This window comes from Chinchilla lanigera, unplaced genomic scaffold, assembly GCF_000276665.1.
Source record: "Chinchilla lanigera isolate Chin_1 unplaced genomic scaffold, ChiLan1.0 scaffold00005, whole genome shotgun sequence".
In the NCBI taxonomy this organism is placed as follows: Eukaryota; Metazoa; Chordata; class Mammalia; order Rodentia; family Chinchillidae; genus Chinchilla; species Chinchilla lanigera.
The window spans coordinates 39,620,194-39,646,066 of record NW_004955406.1 but is presented as its reverse complement, the minus strand read 5'-3'; the positions used below and the strand labels follow the sequence as shown (position 1 = coordinate 39,646,066).

Sequence of the window (25,873 nt, the reverse complement as noted above, 5' to 3'; positions counted from 1 at the left end):
ACTCTGGTAGCTAATTTCTCAAGAAACACAAATCCAACAGAAGGCCCCGATCCTAACCACTAGCTACAGGAAAGTCTGGCAGTCCCTCCACGGGCCGGGGGCAGGGCGCACATTCACTCCCTGGCAGCTGTGTCTCTGTTTGCTGGATATTCTCCTCCCCAGCCACGGGATGCTGTTCATTTTCCTAAGGTTATCAGGACAGGAATCTAGGACATTTCCCCCTTCTCCCCTTCAGGCCCTTTTCAAATCCAAAGCACCATTTTGGGGAAAAGCATTATTAACTTATGCCATATTTACTCACTGCCAGTGGGATCACTGAAACTGAATAGAAAAAACTTAGATATAAAAACATACTCACATAAACACTTAAACTTAATTCCACATCAACACCATTTATATTAAAAAAGTCTAGAACCCAACAAATTTTTTCCCTAAGTATAAAGATGGCTGTCTGGAGGAAGGAAGTACAGTGTATTGGTTTTTCAACCAATACTAAGACACAGGTCATGTCAGTCAGCTGGCTACGTGCTCCCTCCACAGGGTTACATGACGGCACTTACTTTATTTTAAACCCTTTAAAGAAAATACATATGGCTGACTCAAAAATATCAGTTTCTGATCTAAAGAAAACTATATTTTTTGCATAATATTTCTATATTTTCTCTCTATGGAAACTAGAGCACACAAACACACACACACACACACACAAACACATACAAACCGTTGACTTTAAAAAAGTAGACACAAGACCTCAGGAGTAACCTGTCAGGCACCATGAGAGTCCTTTGGGGGCAGGAATGGTAAAATGGCCTCCATAGCTTGTATTGGCTTGCTTCTGGCTTGATCTGAGGTAATAAAAGACTTGACAGAATTAAATCTTCCAATGTACTTAATAAATATGTGTGTGAACACTTAACACCTTGGGTGAGCTGGTTTTTTTCCCCATGAGTATTTAAGACAGAGAAAAGATTGCTGAAACATGTAACCCTCACAAAACCAAAATCAAAGTTGTTTTCCTCTAATGACAGATTGCGTACTGTTTCTTTATTCTTCTTACCTAGGACAGCTAAGGTGTGAGGGACGAGGGAGGATAGATCTGGAAGAAAAGGCTAGACGGTCAGTTCAGGTCACCTTCCTCTCCCAATGGAAAGGGGGCAGTTCCTAAGAGCCTTATGCCCCCTCCTTACTCCCAGCACTCTGGAAGAGGGGGCTGGGCTTCGCTGATCTAAAGGGAGGTGGGAACTGGGGACATCAACTAGCCCCTCCTTCACATGAGAGCTTAGGTCAGTACCAGCAGGGATAAAATGGAGCTCCTGCAAATGTGGTTCCACCTTGTCCCAGGAAGTCTTAGCTGAGTCCCCAAGTCCTGAGTGGCAGGTGGATTCGAGGCAAGGAGGGAAAGATGGCACAGGGCTCTCTGGTCAGCAGGTGGAGCACGCTGCAGACAGTGCTTGAGGGGGATGTGCGAGAGGGCGCAGAGAGGAGGAGGAGGACGGAGCGGGGGCTCTCCAGGGTGGGGGTTTTGCTCCTTAAGTCAGCACAATGCCAGGGGAACCTCCCCCTTTGGATATCTATTTACAAAATCAAAATGTTCACAAAAGGCTGGTACATTCTGAGTCTGAAAAAACCACGGACCTTGCAAAGAGCGGAATTAGGAAACTGAAGAGAATGTCAAAGCTGGTGCCACACGCCGAAGTGTGAGGTTTCTGGTGCCTGCAGGGAGCTTTCCTTAGACCCTGCCAGAGTAGCTCTTCAGCTTCTCAACACTCACTCCCTCAGCATTAGGTCTCATCCTGGAGAAGCCCAGAGATGGCTTTTAAAGCAGCAGGCACCCCAAGGAGGACCCCACAACTCTGATTTGATGGTCTGTCTTGTCCTAAGCCTGCCAGCTTCTGGGCCTCAAACTCCAGGATCAGCTAGCAGGCAGGGCCATACCAAATGCATTCTTGTGGAATAGAAAGATGCTCAGGCCCATAGCAAAAACTGCCTGTACCTGTATGAGACCTTGTAAGCTTCATGGTCAAGAGTGATCTCTCTGGCACGTAAGGACCGCGGACACCTGACAAGATGGCAGTCTGGAAGTAGCTGCTACCTTGGCAACAACAGGGAAACATTCTTATATGCTATTAATGGCTTCAAAAGGACTCTTTCCAGCAAAGAAATCCATCTGGCTCTACAACCAAGTCAAGGGTTCCATTGGGGCCCTAAAGGAGAACGGTTAAAGTTGAACCAATTTATGTCCCTTCCATTCTCTTAATTATCACAAATTTTAGAAAAGTCAAGGGATAGAAGATTGGGTTACAAAAGACGAAAGAATACTAGGGACAGAAAAAGCTAGAGGCCTTCAGATATAAGTTTTCAAAATAGGAAAAACTGTTTTTAAAACCCTCACTCTACTGGCTGACAGATGCATTCTATCCTTACATCCACAAATTTCATCTGTGAACATTTCTCCCTCTCTAAAGGCCCAGCTTACGAAGGGCAGGGGCTCAGAGGATAACGTCCAGAAGGCAGGCGATGACGACTTATGAACACTGGGGGGAATTCGGGTGGGGCTGATGCCAGGAGGATGGCCACATTCCCTTACAAATGACAACTGATGCCCCCAAGGAATAGATTCTACAATTACCTGCCTGGGTCCTGCTACAAACTCAAGTTTAAGTTGAAATCCTTGCAGGTCTGTGCTCTTGCTTCTTCACAGTCAGGTGTGTGTAGGGGGTCTCACACACTTGGGAGCAGTTGACATGACAGTGAAAGTCCCATCATCACCTCATAGACAGGACAGATGAAAAGGAAACAGGGACAACAGGGGTGGGAGTCAGAGAATGAAAGTTCAAACCGATGTCTCCAGGTTTTGTAGAGGGCTGTCCGAATGGGAGGCAACGATTGGTACTTGGTTGCAATCCACAATGTTGTTTTTGTTAGCATGTGCAGTGACCTCATCATCCAATGGGAACACCCTAGTCCCAGTCTTAGAAACTTTTTCAAGTTCTTCTTCCATTTGCTCATCCAAAAGTGGTGTTCGTGGCGACTCCTCGTCTATGGTGAATTCAGGGTGGGTCATGAAGTTGTGGATGGAGTTTTGGTTCTTGGGTTTCTGAATGCTTTCATGGAGGGAACTATGGAATGCTTTGACCACTTTGATCTATACCAGGGGAAGGAAAAGGAGGATGAGAAAATAGGGAGGTGAGAATTGGGCAGCAGCACAAGGAACTAATGGTTTGAGAAATGAAACAAAATTCAAGCTACAAAACATGGCCATTCAACAACCAAAACCAAATATATAAAAAGAGATCATAGGGCACTAGAAACATCACATGGCCAAGCTGGGCACAAGGGCTCATGGGAGGCTGAAGCAGGAGGACTGTGAGTTCAAGCCCAGCCTGGGCAATTCAGTGACTCAGTGAGACCCTGTCTCAAAAACAAAACAAAACGAAGCAAAATAAAAGAAAAGAAAAGGCCGGGGATATAGCTTAGTGCAGAGGCCCTGGGTTCAACCCTAACCCCAGGGTTAAGCCTTAAAAGAAAGAAAGAAAGAAGAAAAGAAGAAAAGACAAAAAGAAGGAAGGAAAGAAGGAAAGAAGGAAGGAAGAAAGAAAGAGAGAGAGAAGAAAGAAAGAAAAGGAAAAAGAAAAGAAAAGAAAAGAAAAGAAAAGAAAAGAAAAGAAAGACAGAAAGAAAAGAAAAACATTAGATGGCTCAAATGTCAAGCACTAGGGTGGGATGAGTGATGGCAAACAAGGATGTGTCAAAGGTTGTACTTTAAAAAAGTAGAAAACCCAGAACAAAGTTAGCATTTCCAAGCAATCCACTCTTAAAATGAAACGGAAAACAAAAAGACTCATTAGTTCTTTTGGATAGGGGGCAAGGATGTTGGAACTAGGTGCAAATTAATAGCCAAACTTAAGAGATGATGCACACGTGGATTTCTGCGTGGAGGTCACTTTGTGAATGTGGAATGGAAAAATTACACACAGAAGTGTAGCTGTCTGCTTAAAACCCTCAAAGAGCCAACACATACCAATCTGCACATAACACATATCAATCTGCACATAACACATATCAGGTGACAAGTGACCATGGACGCTGCAGCCAGGCAGACAAACCAGTCTTCATTCAGTGGCATGCAGGAAATCAAAACTCTCCAATTTAATAATTTGCCCACCTAGTCAGAAGGCATGCATGTAGTTTACATCCCACAACCTCCACTGTCTCCCCTCCCTGGAGTCCTTCTTTCTCTTCCCAGAAGATGTAGATGAAATGCAGGTGTCAAAAGATGGCTGTGCCCTGCTTACTAGGAAAGCCTGGCTCTCGCAACTCAAATTCCCACCTCCGACTCTGATCCACAGTCATGTGCCCGACTGTGCTGCTCTCTCCAGTTGTTTCCAAATTGGGAAGAGGCGTGTGATTGTATGTGGGGAAGGGAAACAGCTGGACCAGGAAGAAACCTGATCCAGGAAGCAGACTACAAACAAGCAGTCTTTTTTATGGGGCAGGGGAAGCGGGTGGAAGGAAAGAAAACAACTGGCAGTTTTACTGGGCAAAAGGAAATGCAGTGCCCTGTGTCAGTCTGCCCTACGACACAAAAAAGGAAAAGGCTCAGTCAGTTCAAGGTCAAGAGGAAAAAAACCTGACAAAAATTGATCCCTGTGAACAGCTTCTGCTTATCCATAGGCACCAGCTCTTTGGCAGTTCTGCGTTTCTGACCTGTAGGTCTCTCTGAAGTATAGCTCAGAATCTAGGGTGGTAGAATTGGGGTGGAGGAGAGAGTTGGAGCCCAGAGATGCTGGAGAGGGAGGCCAGGGAAAGGTAAATGGTCGTAGGCAGCCTTAGTTTTGGAGAGGTGACGAGCCCTAGCCTTGTCCCAAAGTTCTTCCATGGGAAAGAAATGTGAGTAATGCAGGAGAAATCGTTAAGGTGGGGAGGACATGAAGGACAGATGAATGCTGCTGCGGGTACATCTTTTGTTCTGCTCTTTAAGCAAAAATATATACTTGGGGAGAGGTCAGAATGTAGAGCCAGCAGATCATACAAACAGACAAGTAAATTGGAGTCCCTTTCCCTGTACTTCCTGTCATCGTATGGAGCCCTCAAGAGTACTACACAAGGCAGCTTCACCGTCCGTCCTACGGGTCCCACCTGCCTGGGGTAGAGGCAGCCTCGCCACGAGCCCCTGCAGGCCAGGGCTTACCTTGCCTCACCTCACTCCTCCACAGCCTCTTGGCCCATCCTCAGAGCACAGCAAAGGACTTCTTGCTACTCAACACCTCAGCTCAAAAGAATCAAGGAAACTGGGCGCACACTCGCCATGCAGAACAGAAAGTGAGCACCGGCTCTTCCACCCTTTCATGATTCTTGCCGACCACATAGTGGTGAATTTTACCATCACGTTTCTGCTCCAGATGTCAGTGAGATCAGGTGGGATGGAGGGTCTATCTAACCTTCAGGGAGGGCTCAGATTATCCACATCAAATCTTAGAGCAAGGTAACTTGGATTAAGTGAGCCCAAACTCAATAGTACCTTCTCCTTTGGTGTGGTTACTGATACCACTGGCCAAAGCACAGGCCTAAAACCGTCTCACCTCTGTGGGGTGGTAACGGCCCTGTTTTTGGTCTGTTCTTCAAATCTACAGGAAAGTAGGTATCTTTTATACCATCAGTTCATCATCTTTATACCAGTGGTTTTTAAACTTCTTGATTCTATTTTCTAAAAGCAATTGAATACTTCATTGAAACAATTATATATGAAATCCATTACCAAAAAACAGATTTTTAAACATTAGGGTTGGAGTGAAGGCCCAGAGCTCTGTTTGCTGGCTTTTCCTCTCCCTTGCTGAGCTAACCAGTAGTACTGTTACAGGTATACAAATGAGGGGGATGAGTGAGTTGCAAGGGGTAGGTGGAAAGAGAAGGAAACTTTCTTTGGGGGAGCAAGCAATAGTCATCCAGCTAGATGGCAGGACTTCTGGAGTCTAAGGGGGAACCAGCCACCTGTAAGGGAAGCTCAGGAGAAGGACAGTCAGACAGCCAGGGAGCACCACCTGCCTTGGGGGGAGCAAAGGGTGAGGGGCAGGGAGCATGGGGCTGTGCGGGAATGCTCCACTCTAGCACAGGCTGAAGACACGGGCTGGTGTGCGGGCACAAGGTACGTCACGGCCAGCCCACCCAAGGCTGCTGTCTTCCCTTGCTGGAGTACGGTGCCTGGTAGGGGAGCAGTATATGGGGACAAGGCAGGGCCAGTGAAGCGGGTGTGGTGAAAGCCTTGTACACTCTCCTCTCAGCCACCTAGCCCTTCTCTCCATGGACATCATTTCTCAGAGTCTCTAGGAAGTGTCTCTTTGGGAGCTGATTGAAGGCAACTCTCATGACTCAGGAGCTCTAACCAGGTTAGCCTTCAGATTAGATCTGAGTGTAAGGGCTACTTTGTGGAGCTTATGAGAGGTCAGATGAAGACTCCATTGTCTCAGATAGAATTCTACTCCCTTTCCAGAAGCCAGAGGAGGAGAAAGGTTGGGTGGTTGCTAGAGAAATTGTAGAGATCTATAGAATAAAGTAGAATTGATTTGGAGATCTGGAATGGGATTCAAGGTACATGGGTATAACTTCCAGAATCTCCAGTGAGAAGGCGTAGCTGGAGAAAGGGCAGGTGTGGTTCTTTCTCTTTGAGAGGAGAGGCTCAGGGCGACCCTCTACCAGCACCTCTGCGAGAGCTCACTGGACTCTGCCTCTTTCTTAGTCTCCTGCCACTGTCAAATCACTGGGGCATCTGACACTAACTCTGCCAACCAGAGGGATCAGTAACAAGGACAGAAGCTAATTAGACAGGGACGGCGAGAGGAGAAGACAAAGGAATTAAGAGAGGACCATGATGGATTTGAGCAAGAGGTTTTTGGATATTTGCAGGTAAGACATATTTAGTGCTTTCTTGCCTGCCTTTGGGCCTAAAGAGACAGTAAGTAGCTCTATCCACCCCTGCACCCCTATATCCACACCAGAACCCTGACAGTTGGCTAAAAAGAAGAAAACCCTAAGACTGGGCCAGCTCACAATCAGGTGAACCACAGGCAGTGCAACTGGTCTTTCTTTGTCCTGTGTCCCAAGGGTAGCGGATGGGGTTGGGAGTGGGGGAGGAAGCGACAAACTTAACACTCAGGTACTTGAAACTCACAATATGTTTAATGCGAAAAAACTCCTTCCTCACCAGGAGGCTGCTTCCTCTCTCCTCTCTGCCTCCCATTTGGGAAAGGTAAAATGACCAGGAATAGGAAGGCATTCGCAAAAGTCCTACAGTTTACCAACGAGAACACTAGCTCTCAGCTTGGTAGGTGGCAGCATTCCGACGGAAAAGCTGCCTGAGATTGTTAAATGATTAGACTAGAGGAGAGGAGAAGCCGAAACAGGGCTGCTCCCCAGAAACTCCTATCAAGTTTTATTTTTTTGTTTGTTTGTTTGTTTTTTTGAGAGAGGGTATCACTGTGCAGTTCAGGTTGGCCTTGAATTCACAGTAATTCTCCTGTCTTGGCCTCTTGAGCGCTGGAATTACAGGCATGTGCCACTACACCTAGCTGTCTATAAAATTTTACTAAATGAAAAAAAAATTATTCTGAACCTTTCATATAGTTCTCTTCCTGGTAGTGACTGATTCCTATCCCAGATTTTAGTTTAAAGCCCTTGAGAAGTGCGATGAGGACTCCTAGCCATCTATACTTGAACTGAATCGCTTCTTTTTTTCACAGCTAGCCACAGCCTCTATGCTTATGTTGCCAGCTAATAATGCAGTGATAGTCAAATGACTATGATTGACCATGTTTAATATTGGCTCACATAGGACAGGTCCCCTGGTAAAGAACCCAAGGACACAGCAGCTCCCTTCCTACCTTTCTTGAGAAGAACCTCAACTTACTCCCAATAAGGAGACTTCCTTCCTGGGTTCTGTTTGGCCTGGTCTCACCACTAAGCTTAGGTGGGAGAGTTTAGATTGGAAGGAGCAGGAGGAGAGGAAAGGAATAACAATAGTACATCCAGACAAAGCAAAAACAAAAAGCACAAAACAAAAAGGCAAAGTGAAACAAACACCGCAAGAAAAGGAAGAAACAAGCAATGCAGAGGAACAATCAAGACAGAATATTGTTTAAAACATTGTTTAATAGCTTTCCAACATTAAAAAAAGTCATGTAATAAAAAGGATGCACAGCCTGGTTTTAGAGTGGGGTTTTTGTCTTTTCTTCCCTTCAGTCAAAGTGTCACAGAGCAACAGTAAAAGGAAAAGATAACCCTGGTTGGTTAAAGTGGATGCCACGTGCTCTCCTGTGGTCATTTTAGCAAATCATGCATCATAATAGACTATCACTCACTGCCCATAGGAGGAGATGGAGCAGCAGCAGCCACAGGAGTGGAGGGGGAAGATTTGACTGGTGCAACTGCTGCATAGGATGAGCTAGGAACGAGTTTTACATCAAGGTGATGACCCATGTTCTGCCGCTTTAGGACTCCCTTATAAGCGGCTCCCGTCTGGAATGTGTTAATTACTTCAATCTGCAAAGAATCAGAGAGTGAGACAGCTTTGCTCCACAGTCAGAGAGAGGGGCACAAGGAGGAAGGCAGGGTCACAGAGGGTTGGGCAGGGGGATGGAAGCTGCGGGTGGGGGGAAGGGGAGCCGAAGCTGGAAAGCAAGAGGGGGATTCCCTCACACACAAAGGAGTGGGGATGGTGGGAGGGAACGTTAATTGCACATCACAATTCATTTAAGGAACAATTTGCTGCGGAGTCTTAACACCCAGCCACAATCCAATTTTCTTTTCCCCTGTGGCTTCCGGTGGACACTTTAGCTGTACAGGTGTCCAAGGGTTCTTAAAAATTTAAAGGGATTTCTCCCACTCCACCACTCCTAACAGCTAGGCAGACACTGGCAGCTTATTCATAGATTTGACCTGTACTCTTAAAAATAAGGCAAAGTACATATTTCTGAATGTCCAGACTTGAGCACTTCTAAAACAAATCAACTACTTATTTGCAGATTTCCAAGAAAATAACGCATTCACTTAAAGGGAATATATTAGCTCATACATCATTGGCCATGGTGGAAAGGCCCCTGGATGGTGAGTTGATTGGCTCATCTTCTGAGTATCTTCCCCAAGATACCTGTCTCTGGCCAAAACGCAGCTTAGGAATCCAGTGGCCAAAGCCCACGAATGCCACTAAGCTGCATAAATGCACTGGAGATCCAGAAACATTGGGCAGAACACTGACAATAACTCAGCAGCTGGACTGAGTAGAAGGAGGAGCTAGTGCGTGGTGGTGAGCAGCAGTAGCTCTAGGCCATCCACACAGTCCCTGGTTCTGTGTGCTATTCCTCAGCGACAGAGGCAACTAGTGCCATCCACTGCCCTGCAACAGCCTCAATCTGGGGCCTCCATCAAATCTATTGTCCGCGTCCTTGACCCCAAGTAACAGGAAACAAATCAAAAGGGATTCCTTCGTTGTTCATAGATCTGGGGGCCTCCTCTTGGGAAAACCCACATGCATAATTCCAAGGGTCATTTCTCCAGGAGTGTAGGAAAGGTGCTGAGCCCATTTCCCCAACTTCATCTCCAGGAGAAGATGGGTCAGCAGGGGCTTTGTGACTCAGAGCATCTCCTATCTATAAAGCTTCCCAAGAAGCCACAAAATGCTTCAGGTGAATTTCTGAATTCGTATCAGTCTGAGCTACGACATCACCCCTTCCTCACATGCTACAGTTTCCAGTTGCAGAGGACTGAGGAGCCTGGCGCTGCAGGAGGAAAGGGCTGGCTCCCGGCAGAGTCCAGCAGCGTGGAGAACGGGCTGTAGAGATCCTTCCTCAGTGCCTATGAGGGCTACAAGACCTGATTTCCGCAGTGAAACTGCATTCTAGGTTTACCTCCCAAGATTCTAGCCTTTACATTCCCCAGATTTCAGGTTTCCAGTACTTTTAGCCCCCACAAAGCTCCAGAGTAAAGGAGAAGGGAAGAACCGCCTAGGACTAGGGAGAGGAAACAGCCCAACCAGGACTAGGCAATAGCTTCGCAACCTCTTTTGCCCCAAATGTGGCCATGAGGATCAACAACCAGGTAGCAGGACATGTCGTTAGGACCCTGCTGAAGATAAGGAGTGGGGGCCAAGGTGGGCTTCAGATGTCCAGGACGCACTAACATGCCTCACTCTCAGCCTCGACTGCTCACAGTCAGGTGCACACCAGAATGGCACAGTGGTATCTTTAACCTTTGGTTGTCTTTAGTGCCTGGGTCTGGGCCTTAATGCCATTCTGGCTGACTGCCTCGTGCTCCAACAAGGAAAGGCAGGATACCTAAAGCTCTGTAGGCAGTGACTCCAGACAGACAGGAGCACGGTCGAGGGAACAGAAACAGGCAGTGGTGGGAAAGGAAGCCCCAGGACTCTTGGCCCCCCCAGGAGAGAAGACTGGCAAGGAGCGAGGAGGCACTGGAATGAGGGAGTTCCTAGCTAGGGAAGAAAAAAAAAAAATCACACAGCAGAAAAGGAGGCAGGTGACCCTGAGGGGAAGAAAAGCAAAGAGGTTATTTGGAAAAAAAGCAGACCCAAAGGAAAGCCCTGAGGACTGTAGCGATGGGCCCCAAGGCACCAGGCTCTATGGACACCCAGCGGACTCAGCACCCTGGAGGGAGGCGTGGGGAGACCATGAGAGCTCTGGACACCGCGGGGCAGTCTGTGCAGGTCCTGCTGCAATCTCCCTGGCAGGAGACGGGGAGGGGCCCAGGGTTCCCCTACCTCGCTCTTCTTCCCATATTTCTTTTCATCTGCTGTCTCCCCCATGGGAGATGGTTCCTACAGGTTTGCGGTTCAGAGTACTCACTCCATCTGTCTTCTCTATGCATGAAGGAGGTGGCGCTGGTTGGGGGTTTTTCTATGTCCTCTGCAAGGCCAGTTTGTGAGAATGAACCAATTTGGGGACCTCCAGCCAACTGGCAAAAACAGGCCTGTGCTCTGGAGAGCATCCTGGCGATCTCGGGATTGACAATTTCTCGAGCTGGAGAATCTTGGGAATGAAACAATAAAGGTGTGCGGGGTAGCGGCAGGGGAAGAACTGTCAATGCCTAGACTGCCATTTACCCAGGAGGTAGTTACAACGGAGGCACCGAAAGTGAAACAAATGCAAAAACACAAACAAAAGTTACTCTAGGGCTATAGGCAGGGGACTTAAGAGCAGCCAGAGCAGCTTCTATCCCATCTCAGAAATTGTAAGAAGGGAAAGAGTTTGAAGAACTGATAGCTTCTTCCTTTCTGGGAAGCAGTCTGAATCCTGCAAAAGATACTCAGAGACTGTTGTCGTTTATACACAATCATCAGATTCCCCGCCATGGCCTTAAATTTCAAGAGGGGAAGGTAGGAGAGGGTGAATTTCTTTCTCAAAGATCCCTCCAGGTCATACTGATTACCAGAACAGCAGCATGGGGATGTCACATTAAGTGACTGCTGAGGATGCTGATCAGGGGATTTTATGTCCCTCCTTCCTTTTGGAAGACAGGAAGAGACTGCACATTCCCCGTCCTTGGGCTAGGGACAGTGCTTGCAAGAGACCCTCTGCATGGAGTTTTCCAGGCCCCAAAGGCTAACAGAGTGGGCTCTGGAGCCAGTCCATAGCTGAAGGACTCTGCTAACAATAGGCCATGGTCTGGGTACTGCAACTACTCTCTGTCAGAGGAGGCCACGCGGACACTACTGCCCTGTTGGTCCTGAAGCTGGGGAGCAAGGGTTGCCCTCCGGTAGTGAGCAGAAGGCAGGGAAGAGACGGTGCCTGCCAAACATTGCTGCTGCCCTCCCACCACTTCTGGAGACAAGGAGGTTTCTCTTCCCAGGGTGAGCACAGGCCACTAGCAGAGTACCTGAGTCTGGATACGGTTCAGGCCACGGAACCAGAGGATCTGGCCTCGGCGCAGCTCCATCTCAGCATGGTCAATCTCATCCAGCCCCTCAGCGTCCTTGGTGATGTCCTCTTTGGAAGTGCCATGCCCAGCCTCCTTCAGGAACTTCAGAGACTGAGTAGGTATCGCAGAGATGACCTGAGGACAGGAGTGGCAGAGTTGTCAGTTAAGCTACCCACGACAGCCCCAGGAAGGTTACTCTTCCCTGCCATCGTGTCCACCAGGAGAGCAGTGAGGAGCAGCACCAATCTGCTCAGGCAAGTAGTCACCAAGTGCCCACCAGCTGTCACGTCCTTAAGAAGCTTTTCTGTATTTATGGACACATGGAAGAGAACTTATAGCCTAGTAATGTACCAGCCATCTTCCTACTTATATAATTCCTCTTTCCGTCTTAGATCTTTCTTTCCATTTTGCTTTATGTCTTTAAAGGAAAGAGGACTAGCATACATGGAACATATCCAACAGGGACAGAGACCAGGACCTGGGGGAAACAAATTGGGAGAAATCATTCAGGCTGGCCTTATACTCACTATGTAGCCCAGGCAGGCCTCAGACTCATGGTGCTCCTTCTGCCTCAGCCTCCTGAGTACTGGGATGACAGGTGTGTGCCACCACACCTGGCCTGTAAGCTCTTATATTTCTAACCATCCCCCACTTCTTTCTAAGTAAAACTCCATTGAAAAGTTCTACTAGTGTCTGAGAAGCTACATATTTGCCATCCTCCAGGCATGGTCAGAGAAGAGACCTAAAACCTCTGAAGTAATGGGCAGTTATCAGTCCACCTTGGAATCCTGTGAGATGGAGTGAACTTGGACACTTGCACGGGAGGAGAGGAGAAGGTGGAGGTAAGGAGCCAAGAGCCTGCACAGTTGCGTGTTCCTTCTCAGGAAGAGGATGGGAGGTCTGCATGCTGTACAGAAGCATGGGAAGGTGCACCAGTACTCACCTGGCCCCACAGGAGTTCTCCAATCCCAATTAAGAGACACCACAGCCACTGGGACAGGCTGAGCTTGGTGCAACTGAAGGGTTTACCCCCAAATTCCACAATGAGGACCTAGAATAGAGAAGGGCAACTCAACTTCAAGGGGGAGACAGACAGATGTCTAGCTCTCTAGCCAGGGTCACCAAAGGAATGTCACGCTGCTGCCCAGGGATCCTTGTGATGCTGGTCCTGATCTGCTTGCTGGAGAACGGGAAAGGAGATCGAGGAGAGGATAAGGAGGATACGTATGGAGTCTTTACAGAGCCTTCTGGTGGGGAGACACACACAGTTCCTCTGACTGCTATGACTGACTAACATAAGATCTGGCAAAGTGGAGGCAGGTGTGAGCTTCTTGTGACCAAAGCCAGTGGGGGACAAAGAGAAGGCAAAGCAATGGAAAGGAGGAACTGAAGGCGATGGGCAATAAGGGAGGTATCCTGCAGGATGGAGTAGCAGTTCTTCTCTTGCATAGCGTGTTTATAATCCCTTGCATCCTTCTGGATGTTTCAGTGTACCTGACTCGGACAAGGAACGGACCAGGGTAGTCACGTCCTTGACCCTACTCCCCGCAGCAGAAGCCCAGGCCAGGTTCAGTGTCACCTACATGCACACTGACTACCGCTTCTCTTGCTCTGTGAACTGTGCTGCTTTCTACCCCACCCCTCTTCAGAACAGAAGGGAATGGAGGCTGCACTACATGACATGTACATTTCATGCGCACAAGCAGGAGGCCCAGAAAGGGCCTAGAAGACAGTGACACCTTTCTTGGGACACTTTGTGAAATTTCTGTATATTTACAAAATCGTAAAAGAATACTACAAGCCTTATCTTATTTGCAACCAATGTGCTGCCTGGCACTGGAGCCACTGATGTTCTGGGCTCCGCTTCTTGAGTAAAGTACAAATGGAAGCCCACTGGGAACCCCAAAGTGTCAACTCCCAAGCCTCAATCTCCCTTACACCATTACTCCTTTCCTTGAGGGCTTAGGGAATCTTGGCTCCTGGGTTCCATCCATCCTTCCCCTTCCCGGGGCCCCAACTCCAGAGAGTCTCACCTGGCTGATGAATGTGCCCAAGACCACAGAGCAGAAGATGAGGTTGCGGAAGATGCCTGCAAAGACATTCTTCTCTCCGTGGATCTTGCGGGAGTTGATCTCATTGAAGAGCTGCATCAGCACAAAGGTGTTGAAAACAATAGTGTAGTGCTGGCTGGGCGGTGAGTGCAGTGGGGCCTTCCTTCCACTGTCAATGTCAAAGAACTTCTCACCTGGTTGGGAAAGGGCAAGCATTGCAGGCCACCTGTGCCTCAACAGGGTTCACGTTCAGCACATGTTGTTGTGGTCATGCTGGTGCCTTAGGGCCATTAGAAAATCCATTCTAACTGGTCAGTTTCTGAGTTATACTTGTTACCAAGTTTATTTGTTTGTTTGTTTTGCACTACTAGGGACTGAACCCAGCTCACCTATGCATCCCTAGCCCTTTTTAATTTTGAAAGACGGTCTCACTAAGTTGCCTGGGCTGACCTGGAAATTGCCTCTGCCTCTCAAGTAGCTGGGATTGCAGGTGTGTGCCACCACATCTAGCTTAATCAGATCTTTTAAATGTCAGCCCTGGTTTCAAATTATCTGACCCCATCTACCTCTTGGTTTGCTCTACAACATCTGCTTTCTCACAGTAAAGCACGGTGGGGAGACTATGCACACAAGGGGCACTTGGTAGGCGAAGCTGCTGTTATGTCCTGTCTGTGTGCTTCTGCTCCCATTCTGTACCCCAGTGGTGGCAAACCTATGGCATCTGTGCTGCTCTGGCACGCAGCGCCCTCTCTGTTGGCACACGAGCCAAACTGCCCAAGCATCACTGCGCAACCAAGCATTCAGGTTTAAGTGCACTGTTGGCATTTTTTGATAAATAAGTTGGTTTTGGGAGGCAGTTTGGGCACTCGGTCATTGCTATATCTTCTTTCCTCAGGCCATTCTCTGTCCCTGTCTCCAGCTAGCACCCCCACTGCTGCCCACCCCCTTCTGTGGCTTACCAGCAAAGACCAAGAAAAAGATGACAGCAAGCTGATAGACTGCGTGGCCCAAGATGTTTTTCATCATAGTACGTGAGATCAGAGGCTTATTCCGGCCATAGGGGCGGCGCTTTAACAGAGACTCTGTGGGGGGCTCTGTGGCCAGGGCCAGTGAAGCGAAAGTGTCCATGATTAGATTAACCCACAACATCTGCACGGCTTTCAGGGGGGAATCCTGGTGGGAAGAAGAACCAGTCCTGTTAGTTTCCCCCAAACCAACCCTACCTCAGTTACCAGCCTGGCCTGGCCCTTGAAATGATCTTGCTCCCACTATTCGCCTAGACTTTGAATCTGGTCACCTACTGGTTGAGTGACCTTGAGAAAATTACTTGAGCCTTGGGTTCCTCACCTATACAATGGGAGATAATAATACCTACCTGCCAAGCTTGCTTTGGGAGAATAGAGATAATACACTGAAGTGTACATCACAGCAGCTGACATAGAGTGCTAAATTCACTGTACGTAGATTGTTAACATTCCACGTAAGTAGATGGAGACAATGGACCTAGCTAGTCGAGCCACTTCCTGCCCCTCCACCACTGGGCTCCACCACGTTCCTCAGCCACTGCTTCCTCCCTCCCATCTCAGCCCGCCTCAGGCCCTTCACCTGAGTGATGCAGGCTCCAGTGAAGGCCACGATCACAGCCACCACATTGACAGTGAGCTGGAACTGCAGGAACTTGGAGATGCTGTCATAGACGTTTCGTCCCCACATTACTGCCTTCACGATGCTGGTGAAGTTATCGTCTGTTAGGATGATGTCTGATGCCTCCTTCGCTACATCTGTGCCTGCAATACCCTGGGGCAAGATGGGAAGAAGGCCGTGAGGAGCTGGAGGGTGCAGGGCTTCTCTGAAGCCAGGCTTTATTTCTGGACTTCCAAGAAGCCTCAGAACCAGGTAGAGACACTAGAGGGCACACTAGACACACAAAAGAAAATGAAGGGAGCCTGTGTCACTGTCACGGTACAGAAATGAGGCTGTGGCCTGACGCCACTGCTGACTCTGCCCCCAGAGAGAACTGCAGTCGTCCTCGGCAGCCCTTTCTCTCGCCCTTCCCACTCCCGCTACTCTGGAAATGAATCAAAAGGCAAGGAACAAGTCCCATCCTTCTAATCTACCTCTAAATCCTTAAATTTCTTCTGCCGCCACTCGTATCTGATTTAAATGTGTCTCCCTTACACCTGCAAGCAGCCTGACATTTTGCTTTAAGAGCAGCAGTCTGGCAGCACAGTTCAGATGCTCTGTCCTTGTTCAGAACCCGGCCACAGGGGCCACCAAAGGCTACCCGAGAGTTATGGTTGTGGGTGAAAGCCAAGCCTTCGCTGCTGTCAGCCTTCCAGTCTGGTTGTCCGTGCTCTCAAAAGCGAACCCTGACTTATTTTTCAACCTGCTCTTATGTTGTCTTTCTTCTCAAAACCTAGTGCCTTTTCACAACCCTCTGAATCACTCATTTTATCCCCCCCATTTCCCCAAGCCTGAAACATCCTCTTTCTCCATCCGTTTAAAGCCTATCTCTGGCGGCGCATGCCTCTAATCCCAGCTACTCAGGAGGCTGAGGCAGGAGGACTGCCAAGCTGGAGGCAAGCCTGGGCACCTTAGCGAGAGCTTGTCTGAATAAAAGAAAAACAGGGCTGTAGCTCAGTGGTACAGTGCAAGCCTAGTATACATGACTCAATCCCTCCCATCTTGCCTTCTTCCCATCTTGCCCCAGGGTATTGCAGGCCCTGGACTCAATCCCTAGCACCCAAACAAAACTAAACCAAAACCAAAACCCTATTTAGTTTTAAGGTCTCATTCAATTAAACCCTAACTGCTTTGTGAAGTGCTCCTAACGCCCTCAGCCCATGTAGCCATCACATATTCTGTAACTGCCCTAACCCCCAAAGGAGCGCATTCTGCACTCTCTTGTATACTAATAGATGATCTGTTTTCTCTATCTGGTAGCAGTGTTTTCCTACCTAGACTGCAACAAGCGAAGATCTGTTAGATAAAACCGTACAGCGCAGTTTCCTCAGTGCAATCAGCTCCCTAGTACATCCACAGGCTGCCACACAGTACACTGCACAAAGAAAGGAGGGTACCTGCACACAGTTACCACTAGGAATAATCTCCAAATTTTACTGTTAATTGATAAAAGCAAGGTGGGCTGAGTGTGGTGGCTCACGCCTGTAATCCTAGCACTCAGGAGGCTGAGGCAAGAGGATCACCATGTGTTTGGGACCAGCCTGGGCTATACAGCAAGACCCTGTCTCAAAAAAAATGAAAGCAAAAACAAAACAAAAAAGCAGGTGGAAGAATGGCAGAAAGGTTCACAGTATGGCACCACTTACATAAAGGGATGGGGCACAAACATATCAAAAATGCTTGACTGTACTTTAAAGACGCAAAAGAAAATAAACCAAAAACTTGATTAAAAAAAAGTTACCCGGGGGCTGGGGATTTAGCTCAGCGGCAAAAGCGCTTGCCTGGCAAGCGCAAGGTCGTGAGTTCGGTTCCCGGTACCGGAGAAAAACCAAAAAAACAAACAAACAAACAAAAAAAAAAGTTACCCAAGGAATTAAGACGGGACCAACAGGGTGAAGGCAGTAGGGACAAATGCCACATTTCTATGAATATTCTTATTTTGTATATTTGACGCTAGAACAATATAACTATTTTACACAAATAGAAAACAAAATTAAATTTAAAAAGCAATCCCTAAAATGATATAAATCCCTAACATGATAAAAATGAACTACTACAGCTAACTGGTAGCAAAACTGCACCAATGAAAAATGGTTCAAATGACTTTTAGTAATTCAAAACTTATACGCTTTTTAGTAATTTGATGATACATTCCTAATAAACTACACCCACAGGTAAAAAGAACAGCAAGAAAAATATTTAACTGTTTTTAATAATATTGTTATTATTTCAAAAACTATCACATATATTTTAAGATAAGGCAAGTAATAATTATGTGAATGCCATTAGGAATCAGTATCTCTAGCTTAAGAGCTACAATGTAAAATCAGTGAAGTTAAACTGGACATGGTGGTACACGTCTGTAATCCCAGTGCTCTGGAGGCGGAGGCAGGAGGATGACCAAGAATTCAAGGTCAGTGTGGGCTATATAGGGAGATCAAAGTCACCTGAGCTACAGAGGAAGCCCTGTCTCAAAAAATCAAACAAACACAAACAACAACAAAGAAAAAGCAAAAAAAAAAAACCACACACACAAAAAAAAACAAACACAAAATCAGGGAAATTAAATAAAATTAGAAAGGTAGAAATTATTATGTTAGAATTCATAATTTTAAATTTGAATGTGAAATACTGGTCTGAATTCACAAGGTATTTTATCTTTTTTTTTTTTTTTCTCCATCCTTTTGAGACAGGGTCTCGCTATGCAGTTCAGAGTCTCGCTATGTAGTTCAGGGTGGCCTTGAGCTTACTTGTAGCCCAGGCTGGTCTCAATGATCTTCCTGCCTCAGCCTCCCGAGTGCTAGGATTACAGGCGTGCACCACCACGCCCAGCTTGGAGCATTTTATCTTTAAAACAAACTCAGAAACAAAACTGAGATGTAGGGGCTGGGGATTTAGCTCAGCGGCAAAAGCACCTGCCTGGCAAGCGCAAGGTCGTGAGTTCGGTTCCCGGTACCGGAGAAAAACCAAAAAAAAAAAAAAAAAAAAAACTGAGATGTAAAAGCCTGCTTCTTAGCTGGGCGTGGTGGTTCCTGTAATCCCAGCACTCAGGAGGCTGAGGCAGGAGGAATGTTGGGAGTTTGAGACCAGCCTGGGCTACAAAGTGAGCTCAAGGCCAGCCTGAACTGCATAGGCGAGACCTTGTCTCAAAAAAAAAAAAAAAAAAAAAGCCTGCTTCTTAGCTTTCTCCACAGAAAAGGCCTAGAAGCCCATGTGCTCAGTGCCAAGGAGCACCCTTGTGCTCTGACTGTGTTCTCTAAGTCCCCTTTCCCCTAAGTGAGGCCGGACTCCTCAGAGAAATGGGAGACTGCAGAGCTAAGGTAAGAAATATGCACAATGTGTCTGGGACATCTTAGTCAAAATACCAAGACGGAGAATAAGGACACCTTGAGTTATAGCAAAAGGACTCGGAAATGCTCAAGAGGCTTCCCTGGCTAAAGATGGATCAACATAAACGTCAAAATAGTAAAAGCAAGGGATTGAAACACATCAAGTATACCTGAGTGCAAGTGTTGTTAATGATACTTAAAACAAAATAAAACAACTCACTAGGTTTATTTGGAGGATCCTAAAAAAAGCAACTCATTATTTTGAAAACTGATAAAGAGAAAGAATCAAGCATTAACCTGCCTTCCATGTGGGAACTGACCCTTAGAGGAAACAAACAAGTGATTAAGGGAAGTTACTCTGGTATAAGTATTAAATTAATAAATAAAGTCAGCTGGGTGTGATGGGGCACACTTATCATCTCAAGACTAGGGAGGTTGAGGCAGGAGGATCTCTGAGGGTTTGAGGCCAGCCTGAAGTACATAGTGATGCCCTGTGCGCTCAAAACCAATAACTAAATAAATACAGAACTGGCTTGTATGAGAAAGGGTTACTGTGACAGGCATGTTTGCTAGTCTGGCACTTAACTGGCGTTTGGGGACTTGGTTCCCAGAATGTTTCTGGTCAACAATGAACAGTGGGCCTCTCAGTGGATCTCAAAGGTGCCCACACAACCTATTTTATACTGAACACCTACTTTCCTTCTGGGAGTCTGGAATTTTGGATGTGCCAGGGAGAAGGTGCCAGTCCTAATAAAACCATGGTTGATGGGCATGTGACCGGCTTCCCCGGGTGGAAGCATCATAGAAATAGTGCCGTTTTTGTAAATGGGGAAGAATAGACTCCATGTGACCCCTTGTGGGAGGAGAACATAACGATGACTATGGAGGATTCACCTAGATTCTGCCAGTGTCTTTTTCTCTTGTGATCCCACTGTATCCTTTTTAGGCCTCTATAATAATCCTTAGCCTTAATACAGCTGTATGCTGAGTTCTGTGAGTCTCTGTGAATATAAGGGTGTTTTGGGACCCCTGACTCAGGGATGCTATACAATCAGGGGTTCTCAAACATTAGGATGTATCAGAGTCACTGAGAGGCCTTGCTAAAACTGGTAGCTGGGCCCACCTGCAGGCTTTCTGGTTCAGCAGACCCGGGGTAGGGCCTGAGAATCTACATTGCTATGGGTTCCCGCATATAACTGGTACAGCTGTAAGGAGGAGCACAATCCAAGAGCCACTGCTATAGATAAAGAGACTTAAGAGATGTGTCAAACAATTGCCATGAATTGATCTATTTGGATCCTGATTTGGACAGACTATAAAGCAACATTCACAAGTCAGGGAACCGTGAACCTTCATTAGATATTTAATGACAGTAAAGAATCATGACTTTTTATTTTATTTTATTTTATTTTTTTGGTTTTTCTCCGGTACCGGGAACCGAACTCACAACATTGCGCTTGCCAGGCAGGCGCTTTGCCGCTGAGCTAAATCCCCAGCCCAAGAATCATGACTTTTGTTATGAGAAAATGGTATTCTTCTTTTAGGCACATTTTATTTATTTATCTATTTTTCAGCATAAGTAAATTAACTTTTATTTCCAATTTACATGCATTGTGGGGTTGATCTTTTTTTTTTTTTTAAGCTAAAGAATGAAAACACATTAACAAACAAAGACGTAAGTGATATATATTATTTAGAGAAATGTGCTGAAGTTTTTATGGATGAAATGACATCAAGTCTTGGATTTGCTTTAGAATAATTCAGCTGGGGACAGGGAAGCTGGCAGTGGTGGTGATGCGTCAGGGACCCAAAGTTGGCTGAGTGCCGAAGCTGAATGACAGGTTCGTGGGGATTCATTATATATGATTCTCCCTACTTTTGCATACTCTTAAAGTTTCTTAGAGTTACAACTTTGGTTCTTAAAAATGTTCCCTCAAAAAATACTTCTTGGTTTTCCTTCCATTGCTTAAAAACAGGGGTGGGGTAGAGCTCAGCGGTAGAGCATAGTGTAGCACGCACGAAGCGTGGGGTTTGATCCCCAGCACCGCCACAAAATTAAATGAAAGGAAACAAAACAAAACAAAAGCACCAATAGCTCAGTTTGCTTTCAATCATAAGCTACTTCAGTGTGAGGAAGCATTCTGCAGTCTGGGGGATTCTAAACTTCCTTGGACATCAGATTGAGCTAGTGTGCTTGCTAAAAAAAGAAAGAAAAAGAAAAAAAAATCAAACATTTTCATACCCATCCCATACTCTGCTGAATCAAGACAATTCAACTTTAGAATATGTGTTTTAAAATGAACTTTCCAAGCAATTCTGACACTCTTGGCCTCATAAGTGAAAAGCAGAGCACTGAGCGATGCTTGCCACATAGCAGGTCTTTCGTGCGGAAGGTGAGTTTTCTATAATTTGCCTAGGCAAAAAAAAAAAAAAAAAAAAAAAATCACTGCACTCACGGTCAAGTCTAAATTGGTCTGGTTTTGCCGGGTGAGGTCCTTTACGGCTCCCCTGCCTCTCATCCACTGTGCACACCTGAAGGGGCCCCACCGCGCATCTTGTTGGCCCGGCAAGCAGGAGAGATGGAGCTGGAGAAGGCAGCTCACTTGGGAGGCGAAGGCACCAGAGGCCGCAGCCACTAGAGTCTGTGCTGGCTTCCCAGTGGAGGACACCGAGTGACTAACGACACCGTGCTGCACTTACCATGGCAAAACCAACGTCTGCTTTCTTGAGGGCAGGCCCGTCGTTGGTGCCGTCTCCAGTGACAGCTACCACCTGCCGCTGTTCTCCAACAGTGCTGTCGATGATGCCTGGGGAGGAGAGTGAGCCCGTGTGCTGCCCGAGGCCATTTGCCAGCGCTCTGTTTCCCACGGAAGGTGCTTTTTGTGCCCACCCCTGGCCCCAGTCTCTACCACTCTTCCTATTTTCTTTTTTCTCTCCCTTTCCCATGCTAAAGCTTCTCCAGCTGCCACCTAAGGGCAGTAACTGTTTTGTGGGCAGCACCCCAGCTAGGAAAGAAGTCCTCACACGGTGGCCTAACTGATGGGAAGGCACCAGATGGACTCGAAGGCAGAGCCCGGGGCTCAGCTGCACCAGTTCTACCTGCCAGCTGGGTGATTTGAGTAAGTTACCTGTCTTTTCAACTTCCAACTTCCTTCCTGACAAAACGAGATGGTTTTACCTGTCATGACTAAGTCACAGTACTACCAGCAAACAAGATGTATAATGTGTAAAAAATCCAACTTTACTATATGTCATACTCACCAAGGGCTCAGATGTGTGCTAAATGGAACATTTTCCCATCACCCCGGGAGCTCTCCTAGAACCTCCCTATTCAGGACAGAAGCGTTGCTCTGGCTGATGCGCTTACCAAGCTCACCCCAGCCTGCCTTTATCTTTTGCGGGCCCTGACTCAGGAGCTGACCTCACCTTTCACCAGCGTGTGCTTGTCAGTGGGGGAAGATCGCGCCAGCACCCGGAGCTTGGGCCAGATCTTGTCCAGCTTTTCTTGCTCAACCTGCCAACACCAGACCGCATCTGGATCAGCCACGAAGGACAATCACTTACACAAACCATCTAAGCCACAGGAGAGCTGGTTCACCACGGCCCCACGGAGCCGAAACAGCCAGCTCAGCTCACCGAGGGTGACCACTCATGCTCCGTTTGTCTTCTTTTCCCTCCCCATCTCCTACCTGGGAGAGAATCCGTATTTTTGAGACCCTTGAGGAGGGTCAGGATTTGCTGCTGGCTCAGGGGGCTGACATGATTTACTGAGGTCTTAGGTTTGGTTTTTCTATGTAGATCAGGAAGCTTTTCCCTCAGACCACCTCCTCTTACAAACTACTCCTAGCCATAGGGCAGTGACACAAGAGGGATGAGGTAGGGAGATGATATGACTGAAAAAGCAGAATGACTGGAAAAGTTAGTGACACTATTTCAAAAGAGAACTTGTGAATGAAGATAGTGAGAAGACAGACAACTCCCCATGTCACCATCTGAGCTGCTTTGGTAGGAAGGAACGTCTCACGACGAGCAGATATCAGTTTAGAATCCACCCACTTTCTCCCACATGGCCCAAAGGCTGTTCGCTAGAACCAGCCCTTCCCTAGTGAGGCGCTGGTTCCTCCCACCCAGGACGCACCTCGCCTTTCTCATTGCGGATGAGTCTGTTGAATTCTTTGCCTTCTAAGCACAAGAAGTCATCTGAAGGTGTGAGAATGCCACACTTGGTGGCAATGGCCCGGGCTGTGTTGACGTTGTCACCTGTCACCATTCTGACAGTAATGCCAGCTCGCTTGCATTTGGCAATAGCGTGCGGAACCTTTGGAGAGCGAGAAAAGGAAAAGGATGGCAATACTTGTAAGCTGCTCCTTTCGGCTCTCTTCACAGAGTGGCACCGGAGAAGCTGTGCCCTGGGGCCTGGGCCACACCTCTCACTTTACAGCACTCACTGTCACCTCGCTTCTGCTCATCCCGCAAGAGCCACATTTGAGTTTCACTTATTATCCCAGGAGCTAAGGGGAAATGGGCCTCAGGAGCTATGTGTAAACACGTGTGCTTTCTCCTCAGTCCAGACTCCTAAGCAGGGTACAGTGGTGTTTGGAGATGTGCCTGGCAGAAGTTCTAACCACTCTGCCTGCCCGGCCCAGGCACCACTCCTATCTGCTCTCTGTAGCTTCCCCAGTGCAGGACATCTTCGCTGGCCTTGGCCTTGACAACTACCAGGCTGACTGTGTGAACCTCCCTGGAGCAGGGACACGGTCATCCCCTGCGTCTAGGATAGTGTTCTGTAGACAGCCTCCTTGAAAAGAACATACTGGTTGAAACAAGGTGGCTAAAGACAGAGATGGTTAATCTTGCCTCTTGACCAAATATTAAGTCCAACAAAACCACCATTTCTTACTGCTCACGAAGGAATACCGTGGCCTGTCAAGTAGGCATGCCAGGGAACTTGCCCAGGGTTACAAATTGACAAGGAACTTGTACCCACTTCCTGTGACCCCTGGGTGGCTTCTCAGATCACAGTGGGCTGGTGATTAGACCAGTGGCCACTGTGAGACTGTCACTCATGTGCTTTTGCCCTACTCTGAGCCAAAGTCTCACCTCTGGACGCACAGGATCTTCAATGCCCACCACTGCGATACAGGTCAGTTCCGTGAGGATCTCATTCTCGTTGTCCCATAGGGGTTCTGTGTCATCGAAGTCCCGATAAGCCATGCAGATAGTCCGGAGCCCTTCACAGGCCATGGGCTCAATGACAGTGCGTACCATGTCATCTCGGTCCTTGTTCTTGAACGGCAATATGTCCCCTTTCTTGTCCAGGATTCTATTACACCTGGAGAGATACACAGTCAGAAAGCAGAGGCTCCTTTCCTACTCAGCCTGTTTCTTTAGTCATTACAAACATTCTGACAACTCTGCATTATTCCCAAAGACCTCACTCCCTGACCCAGTGTCTCCTTTATCCATTATTCCACTGAGTTCCTCTTTCCAAGATAAGGTAGCCCATGGATTGCCCACGGTCCAAGGTCCAGGCGGGCAGCGAGTGTGACTCTCCCAGGTCACTTGTTCTTATCCACATGGGAATGCAATGCTGAGTCATTTGTAGATCACTTGCTCTTTTTGAACTTTCCAAAAGTATAGAGACTTTTTCAATCTATAACTGTACACAGGAGAATGCTAACCCAGAATGTATTGATCAAAAGAAGGCAGTTAAAACCAAGTTGGGGCACTGCTTCATTAAGCTCTGCTGACCCTATACCCAAGCTGAGTCAACTTTTAGTGACCCATCCATCCATCAGTAGTCCAACCACTTTTGAAGTTATGCAACTTACCTGTAATCAGAATTGAGAACGGGAAAGAAAAGGGAACTTGGAGCTAACATTGCTATTACTTCTATGTGCCAGGCACCTTATGTACATTGATCACCTAACCGCAGTGAGATGGAGTTTATTCTGAGTATGACTATCTTTGTTTTCAGATCAGGAAATGGAAGTTTAGATTGTCCAGGTCTGAATCCTGACTGTGTCTCTACTAGTTGTACCTCCTTGAGCAAATTATATAACTTCCCTGTTTTCTCATCTATACGACAGAATAACAGCACCCACTTCATAGAGTTAGGGGAATTAAATGAAAGGTGCTACCTAAAGTACTTAAAAGCAATTCTTGGCCTCACATGTTAGCTAGGTGTCAGCACCTGGCTGAAGGGCTCACTAATCATTCAAATCAGTTCAGTGTGAGGCATGTCATGCAGACTCTCCTGAGGGGAGGATCCTGAGGAAGAAGCCCGGGGGGAAGGGCACTCACTTGCGCAAGATGATCTCTGAGGCGCCCTTGCTGAACATGCGGAAGCCCCCGCTGGGCTTCCGGATGACTGTGCTCATGGACTTGCGCACGGAGTTGAAGGTGTACACCTTGTAGAGTTTCTCCTCTGGCACCTCATTACGCACAGCCTGGTAATCGTGCTTCAAGTCGGTGACAAAGCCCAGCAGAGCACATTCAGTTTTGTTGCCCACCTGTCGTGGCAGACCTCCCTCCTTCTCTGGAGGCTGAGGGTAGAGATACACATAGGAGTAGAGAAACCACTTAGGACTCCCTGACAAAAATATGACATAGGGCTGGGATGTAGCTTAGTGGTACAGCTTCTGCCTACTCTGCATGAGGCCGTGGGTTCAATCACAGCACCAGAAAATAAAAATAAATAAATAAATAATTGAAATTCAAAATCACAAATGCACCCGGAGCCCATACAAGGGGGACAGCATTTGTTGGTGCTATTTTAAGAGTAATAGAGAGTGGTCAGCAGTGAGGTTGATCTCAGAGCCACCCTCCTCCTGGGGGTTTTATAGTTTGCTCTAGTCATGACGCAGGTGTCTCACCCTGCGTGGGCGT

The 25,873-nt window shown here is 47.3% G+C and overlaps 1 protein-coding gene across 5 annotated transcripts in view; it reads right to left on the bottom strand.

Moving 5' to 3' along the window:
• Nucleotides 1-372: 372 nt before the first annotated feature.
• Nucleotides 373-25,873, bottom strand: part of Atp2b4 (ATPase, Ca++ transporting, plasma membrane 4) — a 93,661-nt gene continuing 68,160 nt past the window's right edge. For 2 of the 5 annotated variants that reach the window (XM_005375269.2, XM_013522622.1), the window contains exons 11-21: nt 25,289-25,530; nt 24,086-24,317; nt 23,124-23,303; nt 22,412-22,499; nt 21,686-21,792; nt 15,579-15,770; nt 14,933-15,146; nt 13,956-14,167; nt 12,866-12,973; nt 11,881-12,057; nt 373-3,145 (exon numbers count right to left, since the gene is read on the bottom strand). In XM_005375269.2, the coding sequence (XP_005375326.1) occupies nt 2,834-3,145; nt 11,881-12,057; nt 12,866-12,973; nt 13,956-14,167; nt 14,933-15,146; nt 15,579-15,770; nt 21,686-21,792; nt 22,412-22,499; nt 23,124-23,303; nt 24,086-24,317; nt 25,289-25,530 (2,064 nt within the window). In that variant the 3' untranslated portion in view covers nt 373-2,833. Of the gene's footprint in view, nt 3,146-8,346; nt 8,536-11,880; nt 12,058-12,865; nt 12,974-13,955; nt 14,168-14,932; nt 15,147-15,578; nt 15,771-21,685; nt 21,793-22,411; nt 22,500-23,123; nt 23,304-24,085; nt 24,318-25,288; nt 25,531-25,873 lie in introns of those variants that run through there. The other 3 variants (XM_005375268.2, XM_005375270.2, XM_013522634.1) reach the window with 3 other exon arrangements.